The 12,999-nt window shown below is 43.5% G+C and overlaps 1 protein-coding gene across 1 annotated transcript; it reads left to right on the top strand.

Annotated features, from left to right (window-relative positions):
* Positions 1–1,460: 1,460 nt before the first annotated feature.
* Positions 1,461–2,162, top strand: LOC127914474 (RNA-binding protein 25-like; the record flags this gene model as incomplete). The annotated part of the gene is made up of 1 exon (XM_052490940.1): positions 1,461–2,162. A coding segment is annotated over one exon (702 nt), but the record flags the coding sequence as incomplete, so codon positions are not given.
* Between the last annotated feature and the right edge of the window lie 10,837 nt (positions 2,163–12,999).

Here is a 12,999-nt window from a genome sequence, read left to right on the forward strand (position 1 = left end):
GACAGTTGTGGTGCTGCGTTGACCTTTTGGTGACCTTTGTATCAACACAGTCTGGGGCTTGTTAGACAAGGGGTGATGATCGTTAGCAGTGCATAGGTTCATATCTTCATTCCATTGAGAATCTCCATGGAGCTGACATCTCCTGTTATCTATACTGTAAACTTTACTTTATGCAACACTGCATCCCCATGCTGGACATGATTGACATTTTCATCATTACTTGAGAGATCAGATATTTGCTTCTTGTCTGATCTGTATATATTAATATGACAGGCCCGGTTTACATCTTCATAAAGAAGAAACATTTTCCTCCTCCCAAGTTGCATTAACACACGCCACCTGCAGCCATGGAGACTGTTCTCTTCCCTGCCTGTCGGCCTGTCGGCCTGAACCTGGCAACCCTCACACCCCTTAAAACGTCCCTCCCCAGGTGTAATTTCCTGGGGGGGGGGGGAGGGAGGGAGAGGGCAAAGTGCTTCTCATAACATTGTAGAGAAGAGGCTATGATGCAGGATTAGCAGGGGATCAAAAATAGGGCTCACACTCCTCTCACTTCTCCTTTAACCTCCTCCTCCCTTCTTCAATCAGAAGGAGCCGTGGGCGAGGCTTTGGCCTCTTTGTCCTATAGTCTCCTCCTTTCAGTCACCAGCAGGGAAGGTCTGGCCTCTTCAATCTGCCAAATACTTTCACCATATATTATTCATCCTCAAAATATATCATATCAAATATTATTACATCCAGACAGACTACACTTCCAGGCCAGCTGTTGGATCTTGGATTCCGCTCACTCACCTGTGGTCATCCAGACACAGCATTCTGGAAAATGTGTCCTGCAGTGAGCACTGATTGAATCTAGCTGTTTCCTGTAACTGCCATGGTGTCCATTCTACAGCCCTGCTATTACTCAAACAGTGTTTGGAGTGGCAACAAGAGCTGAAGGGCAGCGTATTTGGTCAACCAATGAGTTGTGTTTGAATCGCACACAAAAAACATGAATGAGCTTTGCAACCATCTGTGACGGGTATGAGGATCAAATGACTCCTGTGGAGAGTAATCATTATGCAACCTCATTGAGAGAACGCAGCGCAGTGATGATGCTAGATTGGTGGTTTCCAGCTGCTTGAAATGATAGACCACATTCCAACAGCTGCCTGAATACCCCCACAGGATTCCATATCCTGTCTGAGGGCTAAATATTGATTTCCAGCTCAGTGTGGTGTGGGATCGGGGGGGGGGGGCAATTCTGGCCTTTCGCCGTGACTTTTGGGTAGATTTAATCTATGATTTCTGTTCATTCAGTCTCTATTTTTCTAAATTCTTGCTCTTTTTGACATTTTCTGTTTTTTATGTCAGGAAAGGATGAAATTCTAGTGCGTGCCAAAGAGAGAAGGAAAAAATTGAGAGAGTGGACAGGGAAAAAATTGAGAGACAGAGAAGATAGAGGAAGATTAGAGAGAGAGAGAGAGAGAGAGAGAGAGAGAGAGAGAGAGAGAGAGAGAGAGAGAGAGAGAGAGAGAGAGAGAGAGAGAGAGAGAGAGAGAGACAGAGAGAGAGAGAGACAGAGAGAGAGAGAGAGAGAGAGAGAGAGAGAGAGAGAGAGAGAGAGAGAGAGAGAGAGAGAGAGAGAGAGGGAGAGAGAGAGAGAGAGAGAGAGAGAGAGAGAGAGAGGAGAGAGAGGGAGAGAGAGAGAGAGAGAGAGAGGGAGAGAGAGAGAGAGAGAGAGAGAGGGGGAGAGAGAGAGAGAGAGGGAGAGAGAGAGAGAGAGAGAGAGAGAGAGAGAGAGGGAGAGAGAGAGACAGAGAGAGGAGAGAGAGAGACAGAGAGAGAGAGAGGGGGAGAGAGAGAGAGAGGAGGAGAGAGAGAGAGAGAGAGAGAGAGAGAGAGAGAGAGAGAGAGAGAGAGAGAGAGAGAGAGAGAGAGAGAGAGAGAGAGAGAGAGAGAGAGAGAGAGAGAGAGAGAGAGAGAGAGAGAGAGAGAGAGAGAGAGAGAGAGAGAGGGAGAGAGAGAGAGAGAGAGAGAGAGAGAGAGACAGAGAGAGAGAGAGAGAGAGAGAGAGAGAGAGAGAGAGAGAGAGAGAGAGAGAGAGAGAGAGAGAGAGAGAGAGAGAGAGAGAGAGAGAGAGAGAGAGAGAGAGAGAGAGAGAGAGGGAGTGGGAGTGGTAAAAAGTAATGGAGCGATGGAGCATTGGAGAGAAAAATAGGGAGAAGACAGACCATGCTAGAAATGGGATTTTCCACACAGGAACTTGTGGAGGAAAATTTGTATTTGGCATGACAGGCAGGCTGCACTCATAATGCCCTGTGTGTCTCCTCTACTGTTTGTAATTTTCCACAGCATCTCAACTGACTGATACACTGAGAGGGACAGACATTAAAAAACATCATCCAAAAATGATTTCATTTTTTGGGAGATAGTAAGACATTTGCAACTCTATTTGAACATAACCTCACAAGTACTGTAACATTCAGTACATCGGTAAAATTAAATAATGAACTTTACAAATCTGAAGAGAAGTAAATGCAAAAGGAACAACAAAAAGCAGACAGTGGTAGTAGTAGTTTCACATTGACCTGGGAATTACATAAAGTAGTAATAGTAGTTTCACCTTGACCTGGGAATTACATAAAGTAGTAATAGTAGTTTCACCTTGACCTGGGAGCTACATAAAGTATTAGTAGTAGTAGTTTCAGGAGCTACAGACAGACATTAGTAGTAGTTTCAGGTGCTACAGACAGACAGTAGTAATAGTTTCAGGAGCGACAGACAGACAGTAGTAGTAGTTTCAGGAGCTACAGACAGACATTAGTAGTAGTTTCAGGTGCTACAGACAGACAGTAGTAATAGTTTCAGGAGCTACAGACAGACAGTAGTAGTAGTTTCAGGAGCTACAGACAGACAGTAGTAGTAGTTTCAGGAGCTACAGACAGACATTAGTAGTAGTTTCAGGTGCTACAGACAGACAGTAGTAATAGTTTCAGGAGCGACAGACAGACAGTAGTAGTAGTTTCAGGAGCTACAGACAGACAGTAGTAGTAGTTACAGGAGCGACAGACAGTAGTAGTAGTTTCAGGAGCGACAGACAGACAGTAGTAGTAGTTTCAGGAGCTACAGACAGACATTAGTAGTAGTTTCAGGAGCTACAGGCAGACAATAGTAGTAGTTTCAGGTGCTACAGACAGACAGTAGTAATAGTTTCAGGAGCTACAGACAGTAGTAGTAGTAGTTTCGGGAGCTACAGACAGACAGTAGTAGTAGTTTCAGGAGCTACAGACAGACAGTAGTAGTTTCAGGAGCTACAGACAGACAGTAGTAGTAGTTTCAGGAGCTACAGACAGTAGTAGTAGTTTCAGGAGCTACAGACAGACAGTAGTAGTTTCAGGTGCTACAGACAGACAGTAGTAATAGTTTCAGGAGCTGCAGACAGAGTAGTAGTAGTTTCAGGAGCTACAGACAGACAGTAGTAATAGTTTCAGGAGCTACAGACAGACAGTAGTAGTTTCAGGTGCTACAGACAGACAGTAGTAATAGTTTCAGGAGCTGCAGACAGAGTAGTAGTAGTTTCAGGAGCTACAGACAGACAGTAGTAGTTTCAGGAGCTACAGACAGAGTAGTAGTAGTTTCAGGAGCTACAGACAGACAGTAGTAGTTTCAGGAGCTGCAGACAGAGTAGTAGTAGTTTCAGGAGCTACAGACAGTAGTAGTAGTTTCAGGAGCTACAGACAGACAGTAGTAGTTTCAGGAGCTACAGACAGACAGTAGTAGTAGTTTCAGGAGCTACAGACAGTAGTAGTAGTTTCAGGAGCTACAGACAGACAGTAGTAGTTTCAGGTGCTACAGACAGACAGTAGTAATAGTTTCAGGAGCTGCAGACAGAGTAGTAGTAGTTTCAGGAGCTACAGACAGACAGTAGTAGTAGTTTCAGGAGCTACAGACAGACAGTAGTAGTTTCAGGAACTACAGACAGTAGTAGTAGTTTCAGGAGCTGCAGATAGTTGTAGTAGTTTCAGGAGCTACAGACAGACATTAGTAGTAGTTTCAGGTGCTACAGACAGATAGTAGTAGTAGTTTCAGGAGCTACAGACAGTAGTAGTAGTTTCAGGAACTACAGACAGTAGTAGTAGTTTCAGGAGCTACAGACAGGGGTAGTAGTTTCAGGAGCTACAGACAGATAGTAGTAGTAGTTTCAGGAGCTACAGACAGATAGTAGTAGTAGTTTCAGGAGCGACAGACAGACAGTAGTAGTTTCAGGAGCTACAGAGAGACAGTAGTAGTTTCAGGAGCTATGGACAGTAGTAGTAGTTTCAGGAGCTACAGACAGACAGTAGTAGTTTCAGGAACTACAGACAGTAGTAATAGTTTCAGGAGCTGCAGACAGTAGTAGTAGTTTCAAGAGCTACAGACAGACAGTAGTAGTTTCAGGAACTACAGACAGTAGTAGTAGTTTCAGGAGCTACAGACAGACAGTAGTAGTAGTTTCAGGAGCTACAGACAGACAGTAGTAGTAGTTTCAGGAGCTATAGACAGATAGTAGTAGTAGTTTCAGGAGCTACAGACAGATAGTAGTAGTAGTTTCAGGAGCTACAGACAGACAGTAGTAGTAGTTTCAGGAGCTACAGACAGACAGTAGTAGTAGTTTCAGGAGCTATAGACAGATAGTAGTAGTAGTTTCAGGAGCTACAGACAGACAGTAGTAGTAGTTTCAGGAGCTACAGACAGACAGTAGTGGTAGTTTCAGGAGCTACAGACAGATAGTAGTAGTAGTTTCAGGAGCGACAGACAGACAGTAGTAGTAGTTACAGGAGCGGCAGACAGTAGTAGTAGTTTCAGGAGCTACAGACAGACAGTAGTAGTAGTTACAGGAGCGACAGACAGACAGTAGTAGTTTCAGGAGCTACAGACAGATAGTAGTAGTAGTTTCAGGAGCTACAGACAGACAGTAGTAGTAGTTTCAGGAGCTACAGACAGATACTAGTAGTAGTTTCAGGAGCTACAGACAGACAGTAGTAGTTTCAGGAGCTACAGACAGACAGTAGTAGTAGTTTCAGGAGCTACAGACAGATACTAGTAGTAGTTTCAGGAGCGACAGACAGACAGTAGTAGTAGTTTCAGGAGCTACAGACAGACAGTAGTAGTAGTTTCAGGAGCTACAGACAGACAGTAGTAGTAGTTTCAGGAGCTACAGACAGACAGTAGTAGTAGTTTCAGGAGCTACAGACAGATAGTAGTAGTAGTTTCAGGAGCTACAGACAGATAGTAGTAGTAGTTTCAGGAGCTACAGACAGACAGTAGTGGTAGTTTCAGGAGCTACAGACAGATAGTAGTAGTAGTTTCAGGAGCGACAGACAGACAGTAGTAGTTTCAGGAACTACAGACAGACAGTAGTAGTAGTTTCAGGAGCTACAGACAGATAGTAGTAGTAGTTTCAGGAGCTACAGACAGACAGTAGTGGTAGTTTCAGGAGCTACAGACAGATAGTAGTAGTAGTTTCAGGAGCTACAGACAGTAGTAGTAGTAGTTTCAGGAGCTACAGACAGACATTAGTAGTAGTATCAGGTGCTACAGACAGATAGTAGTAGTAGTTTCAGGTGCTACAGACAGTAGTAGTAGTTTCAGGAACTACAGACAGTAGTAGTAGTTTCAGGAGCTACAGACAGGGGTAGTAGTTTCAGGAGCTACAGACAGATAGTAGTAGTAGTTTCAGGAGCTACAGACAGATAGTAGTAGTAGTTTCAGGAGCGACAGACAGACAGTAGTAGTTTCAGGAGCTACAGAGAGACAGTAGTAGTTTCAGGAGCTATGGACAGTAGTAGTAGTTTCAGGAGCTACAGACAGATAGTAGTAGTTTCAGGAACTACAGACAGATAGTAGTAGTTTCAGGAGCTATAGACAGATAGTAGTAGTAGTTTCAGGAACTACAGACAGTAGTAGTAGTTTCAGGAACTACAGACAGACAGTAGTAGTTTCAGGAGCTATAGACAGATAGTAGTAGTAGTTTCAGGAACTACAGACAGTAGTAGTTTCAGGAGCTGCAGACAGACAGTAGTAGTTTCAAGAGCTACAGACAGACAGTAGTAGTTTCAGGAACTACAGACAGTAGTAGTTTCAGGAGCTGCAGACAGACAGTAGTAGTTTCAGGAGCTACAGACAGACAGTAGTAGTAGTTTCAGGAGCTACAGACAGACAGTAGTAGTAGTTTCAGGAGCTATAGACAGATAGTAGTAGTAGTTTCAGGAGCTACAGACAGATAGTAGTAGTAGTTTCAGGAGCTACAGACAGACAGTAGTAGTAGTTTCAGGAGCTACAGACAGACAGTAGTAGTAGTTTCAGGAGCTACAGACAGACAGTAGTAGTAGTTTCAGGAGCTACAGACAGACAGTAGTAGTAGTTTCAGGAGCTATAGACAGATAGTAGTAGTAGTTTCAGGAGCTAAAGACAGACAGTAGTAGTAGTTTCAGGAGTTATAGACAGATAGTAGTAGTAGTTTCAGGAGCTACAGACAGACAGTAGTAGTAGTTTCAGGAGCGACAGACAGACAGTAGTAGTAGTTTCAGGAGCTACAGACAGACAGTAGTGGTAGTTTCAGGAGCTACAGACAGATAGTAGTAGTAGTTTCAGGAGCGACAGACAGACAGTAGTAGTAGTTACAGGAGCGACAGACAGTAGTAGTAGTTTCAGGAGCTACAGACAGACAGTAGTAGTAGTTACAGGAGCGACAGACAGACAGTAGTAGTTTCAGGAGCTACAGACAGATAGTAGTAGTAGTTTCAGGAGCTACAGACAGACAGTAGTAGTAGTTTCAGGAGCTACAGACAGATACTAGTAGTAGTTTCAGGAGCTACAGACAGACAGTAGTAGTTTCAGGAGCTACAGACAGACAGTAGTAGTTTCAGGTGCTACAGACAGACAGTAGTAATAGTTTCAGGAGCTACAGACAGACAGTAGTAGTAGTTACAGGAGCGACAGACAGACAGTAGTAGTTTCAGGAGCTACAGACAGATAGTAGTAGTAGTTTCAGGAGCTACAGACAGACAGTAGTAGTAGTTTCAGGAGCTACAGACAGATACTAGTAGTAGTTTCAGGAGCTACAGACAGACAGTAGTAGTAGTTTCAGGAGCGACAGACAGACAGTAGTAGTAGTTTCAGGAGCTACAGACAGACAGTAGTGGTAGTTTCAGGAGCTACAGACAGATAGTAGTAGTAGTTTCAGGAGCGACAGACAGACAGTAGTAGTAGTTACAGGAGCGACAGACAGTAGTAGTAGTTTCAGGAGCTACAGACAGACAGTAGTAGTAGTTACAGGAGCGACAAACAGACAGTAGTAGTTTCAGGAGCTACAGACAGATAGTAGTAGTAGTTTCAGGAGCTACAGACAGACAGTAGTAGTAGTTTCAGGAGCTACAGACAGATACTAGTAGTAGTTTCAGGAGCTACAGACAGACAGTAGTAGTTTCAGGAGCTACAGACAGACAGTAGTAGTTTCAGGTGCTACAGACAGACAGTAGTAATAGTTTCAGGAGCTACAGACAGACAGTAGTAGTAGTTACAGGAGCGACAGACAGACAGTAGTAGTTTCAGGAGCTACAGACAGATAGTAGTAGTAGTTTCAGGAGCTACAGACAGACAGTAGTAGTAGTTTCAGGAGCGACAGACAGACAGTAGTAGTAGTTTCAGGAGCTACAGACAGACAGTAGTGGTAGTTTCAGGAGCTACAGACAGATAGTAGTAGTAGTTTCAGGAGCGACAGACAGACAGTAGTAGTAGTTACAGGAGCGACAGACAGTAGTAGTAGTTTCAGGAGCTACAGACAGACAGTAGTAGTAGTTACAGGAGCGACAGACAGACAGTAGTAGTTTCAGGAGCTACAGACAGATAGTAGTAGTAGTTTCAGGAGCTACAGACAGACAGTAGTAGTAGTTTCAGGAGCTACAGACAGATACTAGTAGTAGTTTCAGGAGCTACAGACAGACAGTAGTAGTTTCAGGAGCTACAGACAGACAGTAGTAGTTTCAGGTGCTACAGACAGACAGTAGTAATAGTTTCAGGAGCTACAGACAGACAGTAGTAGTAGTTACAGGAGCGACAGACAGACAGTAGTAGTTTCAGGAGCTACAGACAGATAGTAGTAGTAGTTTCAGGAGCTACAGACAGACAGTAGTAGTAGTTTCAGGAGCTACAGACAGATACTAGTAGTAGTTTTAGGAGCTACAGACAGACAGTAGTAGTAGTTTCAGGAGCTACAGACAGACAGTAGTAGTTTCAGGAGCTGCAGACAGAGTAGTAGTAGTTTCAGGTGCTACAGACAGACAGTAGTAATAGTTTCAGGAGCTGCAGACAGATTAGTAGTAGTTTCAGGAGCTACAGATAGTAGTAGTAGTTTCAGGAGCTACAGACAGACAGTAGTAGTTTCAGGAACTACAGACAGTAGTAGTAGTTTCAGGAGCTGCAGACAGACAGTAGTAGTTTCAGGAGCTACAGACAGACAGTAGTAGTAGTTTCAGGAGCTACAGACAGTAGTAGTAGTTTCAGGAGCTACAGACAGACAGTAGTAGTTTCAGGTGCTACAGACAGACAGTAGTAATAGTTTCAGGAGCTGCAGACAGAGTAGTAGTAGTTTCAGGAGCTACAGACAGACAGTAGTAATAGTTTCAGGAGCTACAGACAGACAGTAGTAGTTTCAGGTGCTACAGACAGACAGTAGTAATAGTTTCAGGAGCTGCAGACAGAGTAGTAGTAGTTTCAGGAGCTACAGACAGACAGTAGTAGTTTCAGGAGCTACAGACAGAGTAGTAGTAGTTTCAGGAGCTACAGACAGACAGTAGTAGTTTCAGGAGCTGCAGACAGAGTAGTAGTAGTTTCAGGAGCTACAGACAGTAGTAGTAGTTTCAGGAGCTACAGACAGACAGTAGTAGTTTCAGGAGCTACAGACAGACAGTAGTAGTAGTTTCAGGAGCTACAGACAGTAGTAGTAGTTTCAGGAGCTACAGACAGACAGTAGTAGTTTCAGGTGCTACAGACAGACAGTAGTAATAGTTTCAGGAGCTGCAGACAGAGTAGTAGTAGTTTCAGGAGCTACAGACAGACAGTAGTAGTAGTTTCAGGTGCTACAGACAGACAGTAGTAGTTTCAGGAACTACAGACAGTAGTAGTAGTTTCAGGAGCTGCAGATAGTTGTAGTAGTTTCAGGAGCTACAGACAGACATTAGTAGTAGTTTCAGGTGCTACAGACAGATAGTAGTAGTAGTTTCAGGAGCTACAGACAGTAGTAGTAGTTTCAGGAACTACAGACAGTAGTAGTAGTTTCAGGAGCTACAGACAGGGGTAGTAGTTTCAGGAGCTACAGACAGATAGTAGTAGTAGTTTCAGGAGCTACAGACAGATAGTAGTAGTAGTTTCAGGAGCGACAGACAGACAGTAGTAGTTTCAGGAGCTACAGAGAGACAGTAGTAGTTTCAGGAGCTATGGACAGTAGTAGTAGTTTCAGGAGCTACAGACAGACAGTAGTAGTTTCAGGAACTACAGACAGTAGTAATAGTTTCAGGAGCTGCAGACAGTAGTAGTAGTTTCAAGAGCTACAGACAGACAGTAGTAGTTTCAGGAACTACAGACAGTAGTAGTAGTTTCAGGAGCTACAGACAGACAGTAGTAGTAGTTTCAGGAGCTACAGACAGACAGTAGTAGTAGTTTCAGGAGCTATAGACAGATAGTAGTAGTAGTTTCAGGAGCTACAGACAGATAGTAGTAGTAGTTTCAGGAGCTACAGACAGACAGTAGTAGTAGTTTCAGGAGCTACAGACAGACAGTAGTAGTAGTTTCAGGAGCTATAGACAGATAGTAGTAGTAGTTTCAGGAGCTACAGACAGACAGTAGTAGTAGTTTCAGGAGCTACAGACAGACAGTAGTGGTAGTTTCAGGAGCTACAGACAGATAGTAGTAGTAGTTTCAGGAGCGACAGACAGACAGTAGTAGTAGTTACAGGAGCGGCAGACAGTAGTAGTAGTTTCAGGAGCTACAGACAGACAGTAGTAGTAGTTACAGGAGCGACAGACAGACAGTAGTAGTTTCAGGAGCTACAGACAGATAGTAGTAGTAGTTTCAGGAGCTACAGACAGACAGTAGTAGTAGTTTCAGGAGCTACAGACAGATACTAGTAGTAGTTTCAGGAGCTACAGACAGACAGTAGTAGTTTCAGGAGCTACAGACAGACAGTAGTAGTAGTTTCAGGAGCTACAGACAGATACTAGTAGTAGTTTCAGGAGCGACAGACAGACAGTAGTAGTAGTTTCAGGAGCTACAGACAGACAGTAGTAGTAGTTTCAGGAGCTACAGACAGACAGTAGTAGTAGTTTCAGGAGCTACAGACAGACAGTAGTAGTAGTTTCAGGAGCTACAGACAGATAGTAGTAGTAGTTTCAGGAGCTACAGACAGATAGTAGTAGTAGTTTCAGGAGCTACAGACAGACAGTAGTGGTAGTTTCAGGAGCTACAGACAGATAGTAGTAGTAGTTTCAGGAGCGACAGACAGACAGTAGTAGTTTCAGGAACTACAGACAGACAGTAGTAGTAGTTTCAGGAGCTACAGACAGATAGTAGTAGTAGTTTCAGGAGCTACAGACAGACAGTAGTGGTAGTTTCAGGAGCTACAGACAGATAGTAGTAGTAGTTTCAGGAGCTACAGACAGTAGTAGTAGTAGTTTCAGGAGCTACAGACAGACATTAGTAGTAGTATCAGGTGCTACAGACAGATAGTAGTAGTAGTTTCAGGTGCTACAGACAGTAGTAGTAGTTTCAGGAACTACAGACAGTAGTAGTAGTTTCAGGAGCTACAGACAGGGGTAGTAGTTTCAGGAGCTACAGACAGATAGTAGTAGTAGTTTCAGGAGCTACAGACAGATAGTAGTAGTAGTTTCAGGAGCGACAGACAGACAGTAGTAGTTTCAGGAGCTACAGAGAGACAGTAGTAGTTTCAGGAGCTATGGACAGTAGTAGTAGTTTCAGGAGCTACAGACAGATAGTAGTAGTTTCAGGAACTACAGACAGATAGTAGTAGTTTCAGGAGCTATAGACAGATAGTAGTAGTAGTTTCAGGAACTACAGACAGTAGTAGTAGTTTCAGGAACTACAGACAGACAGTAGTAGTTTCAGGAGCTATAGACAGATAGTAGTAGTAGTTTCAGGAACTACAGACAGTAGTAGTTTCAGGAGCTGCAGACAGACAGTAGTAGTTTCAAGAGCTACAGACAGACAGTAGTAGTTTCAGGAACTACAGACAGTAGTAGTTTCAGGAGCTGCAGACAGACAGTAGTAGTTTCAGGAGCTACAGACAGACAGTAGTAGTAGTTTCAGGAGCTACAGACAGATAGTAGTAGTAGTTTCAGGAGCTACAGACAGATAGTAGTAGTAGTTTCAGGAGCTACAGACAGACAGTAGTAGTAGTTTCAGGAGCTACAGACAGACAGTAGTAGTAGTTTCAGGAGCTATAGACATATAGTAGTAGTAGTTTCAGGAGCTACAGACAGACAGTAGTAGTAGTTTCAGGAGCTACAGACAGACAGTAGTAGTAGTTTCAGGAGCTATAGACAGATAGTAGTAGTAGTTTCAGGAGCTAAAGACAGACAGTAGTAGTAGTTTCAGGAGTTATAGACAGATAGTAGTAGTAGTTTCAGGAGCTACAGACAGACAGTAGTAGTAGTTTCAGGAGCGACAGACAGACAGTAGTAGTAGTTTCAGGAGCTACAGACAGACAGTAGTGGTAGTTTCAGGAGCTACAGACAGATAGTAGTAGTAGTTTCAGGAGCGACAGACAGACAGTAGTAGTAGTTACAGGAGCGACAGACAGTAGTAGTAGTTTCAGGAGCTACAGACAGACAGTAGTAGTAGTTACAGGAGCGACAAACAGACAGTAGTAGTTTCAGGAGCTACAGACAGATAGTAGTAGTAGTTTCAGGAGCTACAGACAGACAGTAGTAGTAGTTTCAGGAGCTACAGACAGATACTAGTAGTAGTTTCAGGAGCTACAGACAGACAGTAGTAGTTTCAGGAGCTACAGACAGACAGTAGTAGTTTCAGGTGCTACAGACAGACAGTAGTAATAGTTTCAGGAGCTGCAGACAGAGTAGTAGTAGTTTCAGGAGCTACAGACAGACAGTAGTAGTAGTTTCAGGAGCTACAGACAGACAGTAGTAGTTTCAGGAGCTGCAGACAGAGTAGTAGTAGTTTCAGGTGCTACAGACAGACAGTAGTAATAGTTTCAGGAGCTGCAGACAGATTAGTAGTAGTTTCAGGAGCTACAGATAGTAGTAGTAGTTTCAGGAGCTACAGACAGACAGTAGTAGTTTCAGGAACTACAGACAGTAGTAGTAGTTTCAGGAGCTGCAGATAGTTGTAGTAGTTTCAGGAGCTACAGACAGACATTAGTAGTAGTTTCAGGTGCTACAGACAGATAGTAGTAGTAGTTTCAGGAGCTACATACAGTAGTAGTAGTTTCAGGAACTACAGACAGTAGTAGTAGTTTCAGGAGCTACAGACAGGGGTAGTAGTTTCAGGAGCTACAGACAGATAGTAGTAGTAGTTTCAGGAGCTACAGACAGATAGTAGTAGTAGTTTCAGGAGCGACAGACAGACAGTAGTAGTTTCAGGAGCTACAGAGAGACAGTAGTAGTTTCAGGAGCTATGGACAGTAGTAGTAGTTTCAGGAGCTACAGACAGACAGTAGTAGTTTCAGGAACTACAGACAGTAGTAGTAGTTTCAGGAGCTGCAGACAGGGTAGTAGTAGTTTCAGGAGCTATAGACAGTAGTAGTAGTTTCAGGAGCTACAGACAGACAGTAGTAGTTTCAGGAACTACAGACAGTAGTAATAGTTTCAGGAGCTGCAGACAGTAGTAGTAGTTTCAAGAGCTACAGACAGTAGTAGTTTCAGGAGCTACAGACAGACAGTAGTAGTAGTTTCAGGAGCTACAGACAGACAGTAGTAGTAGTTTCAGGAGCTATAGACAGATAGT

The sequence above is a fragment of the Oncorhynchus keta genome, chromosome 1 (assembly GCF_023373465.1).
Source record: "Oncorhynchus keta strain PuntledgeMale-10-30-2019 chromosome 1, Oket_V2, whole genome shotgun sequence".
NCBI lineage: Eukaryota > Metazoa > Chordata > Actinopteri > Salmoniformes > Salmonidae > Oncorhynchus > Oncorhynchus keta.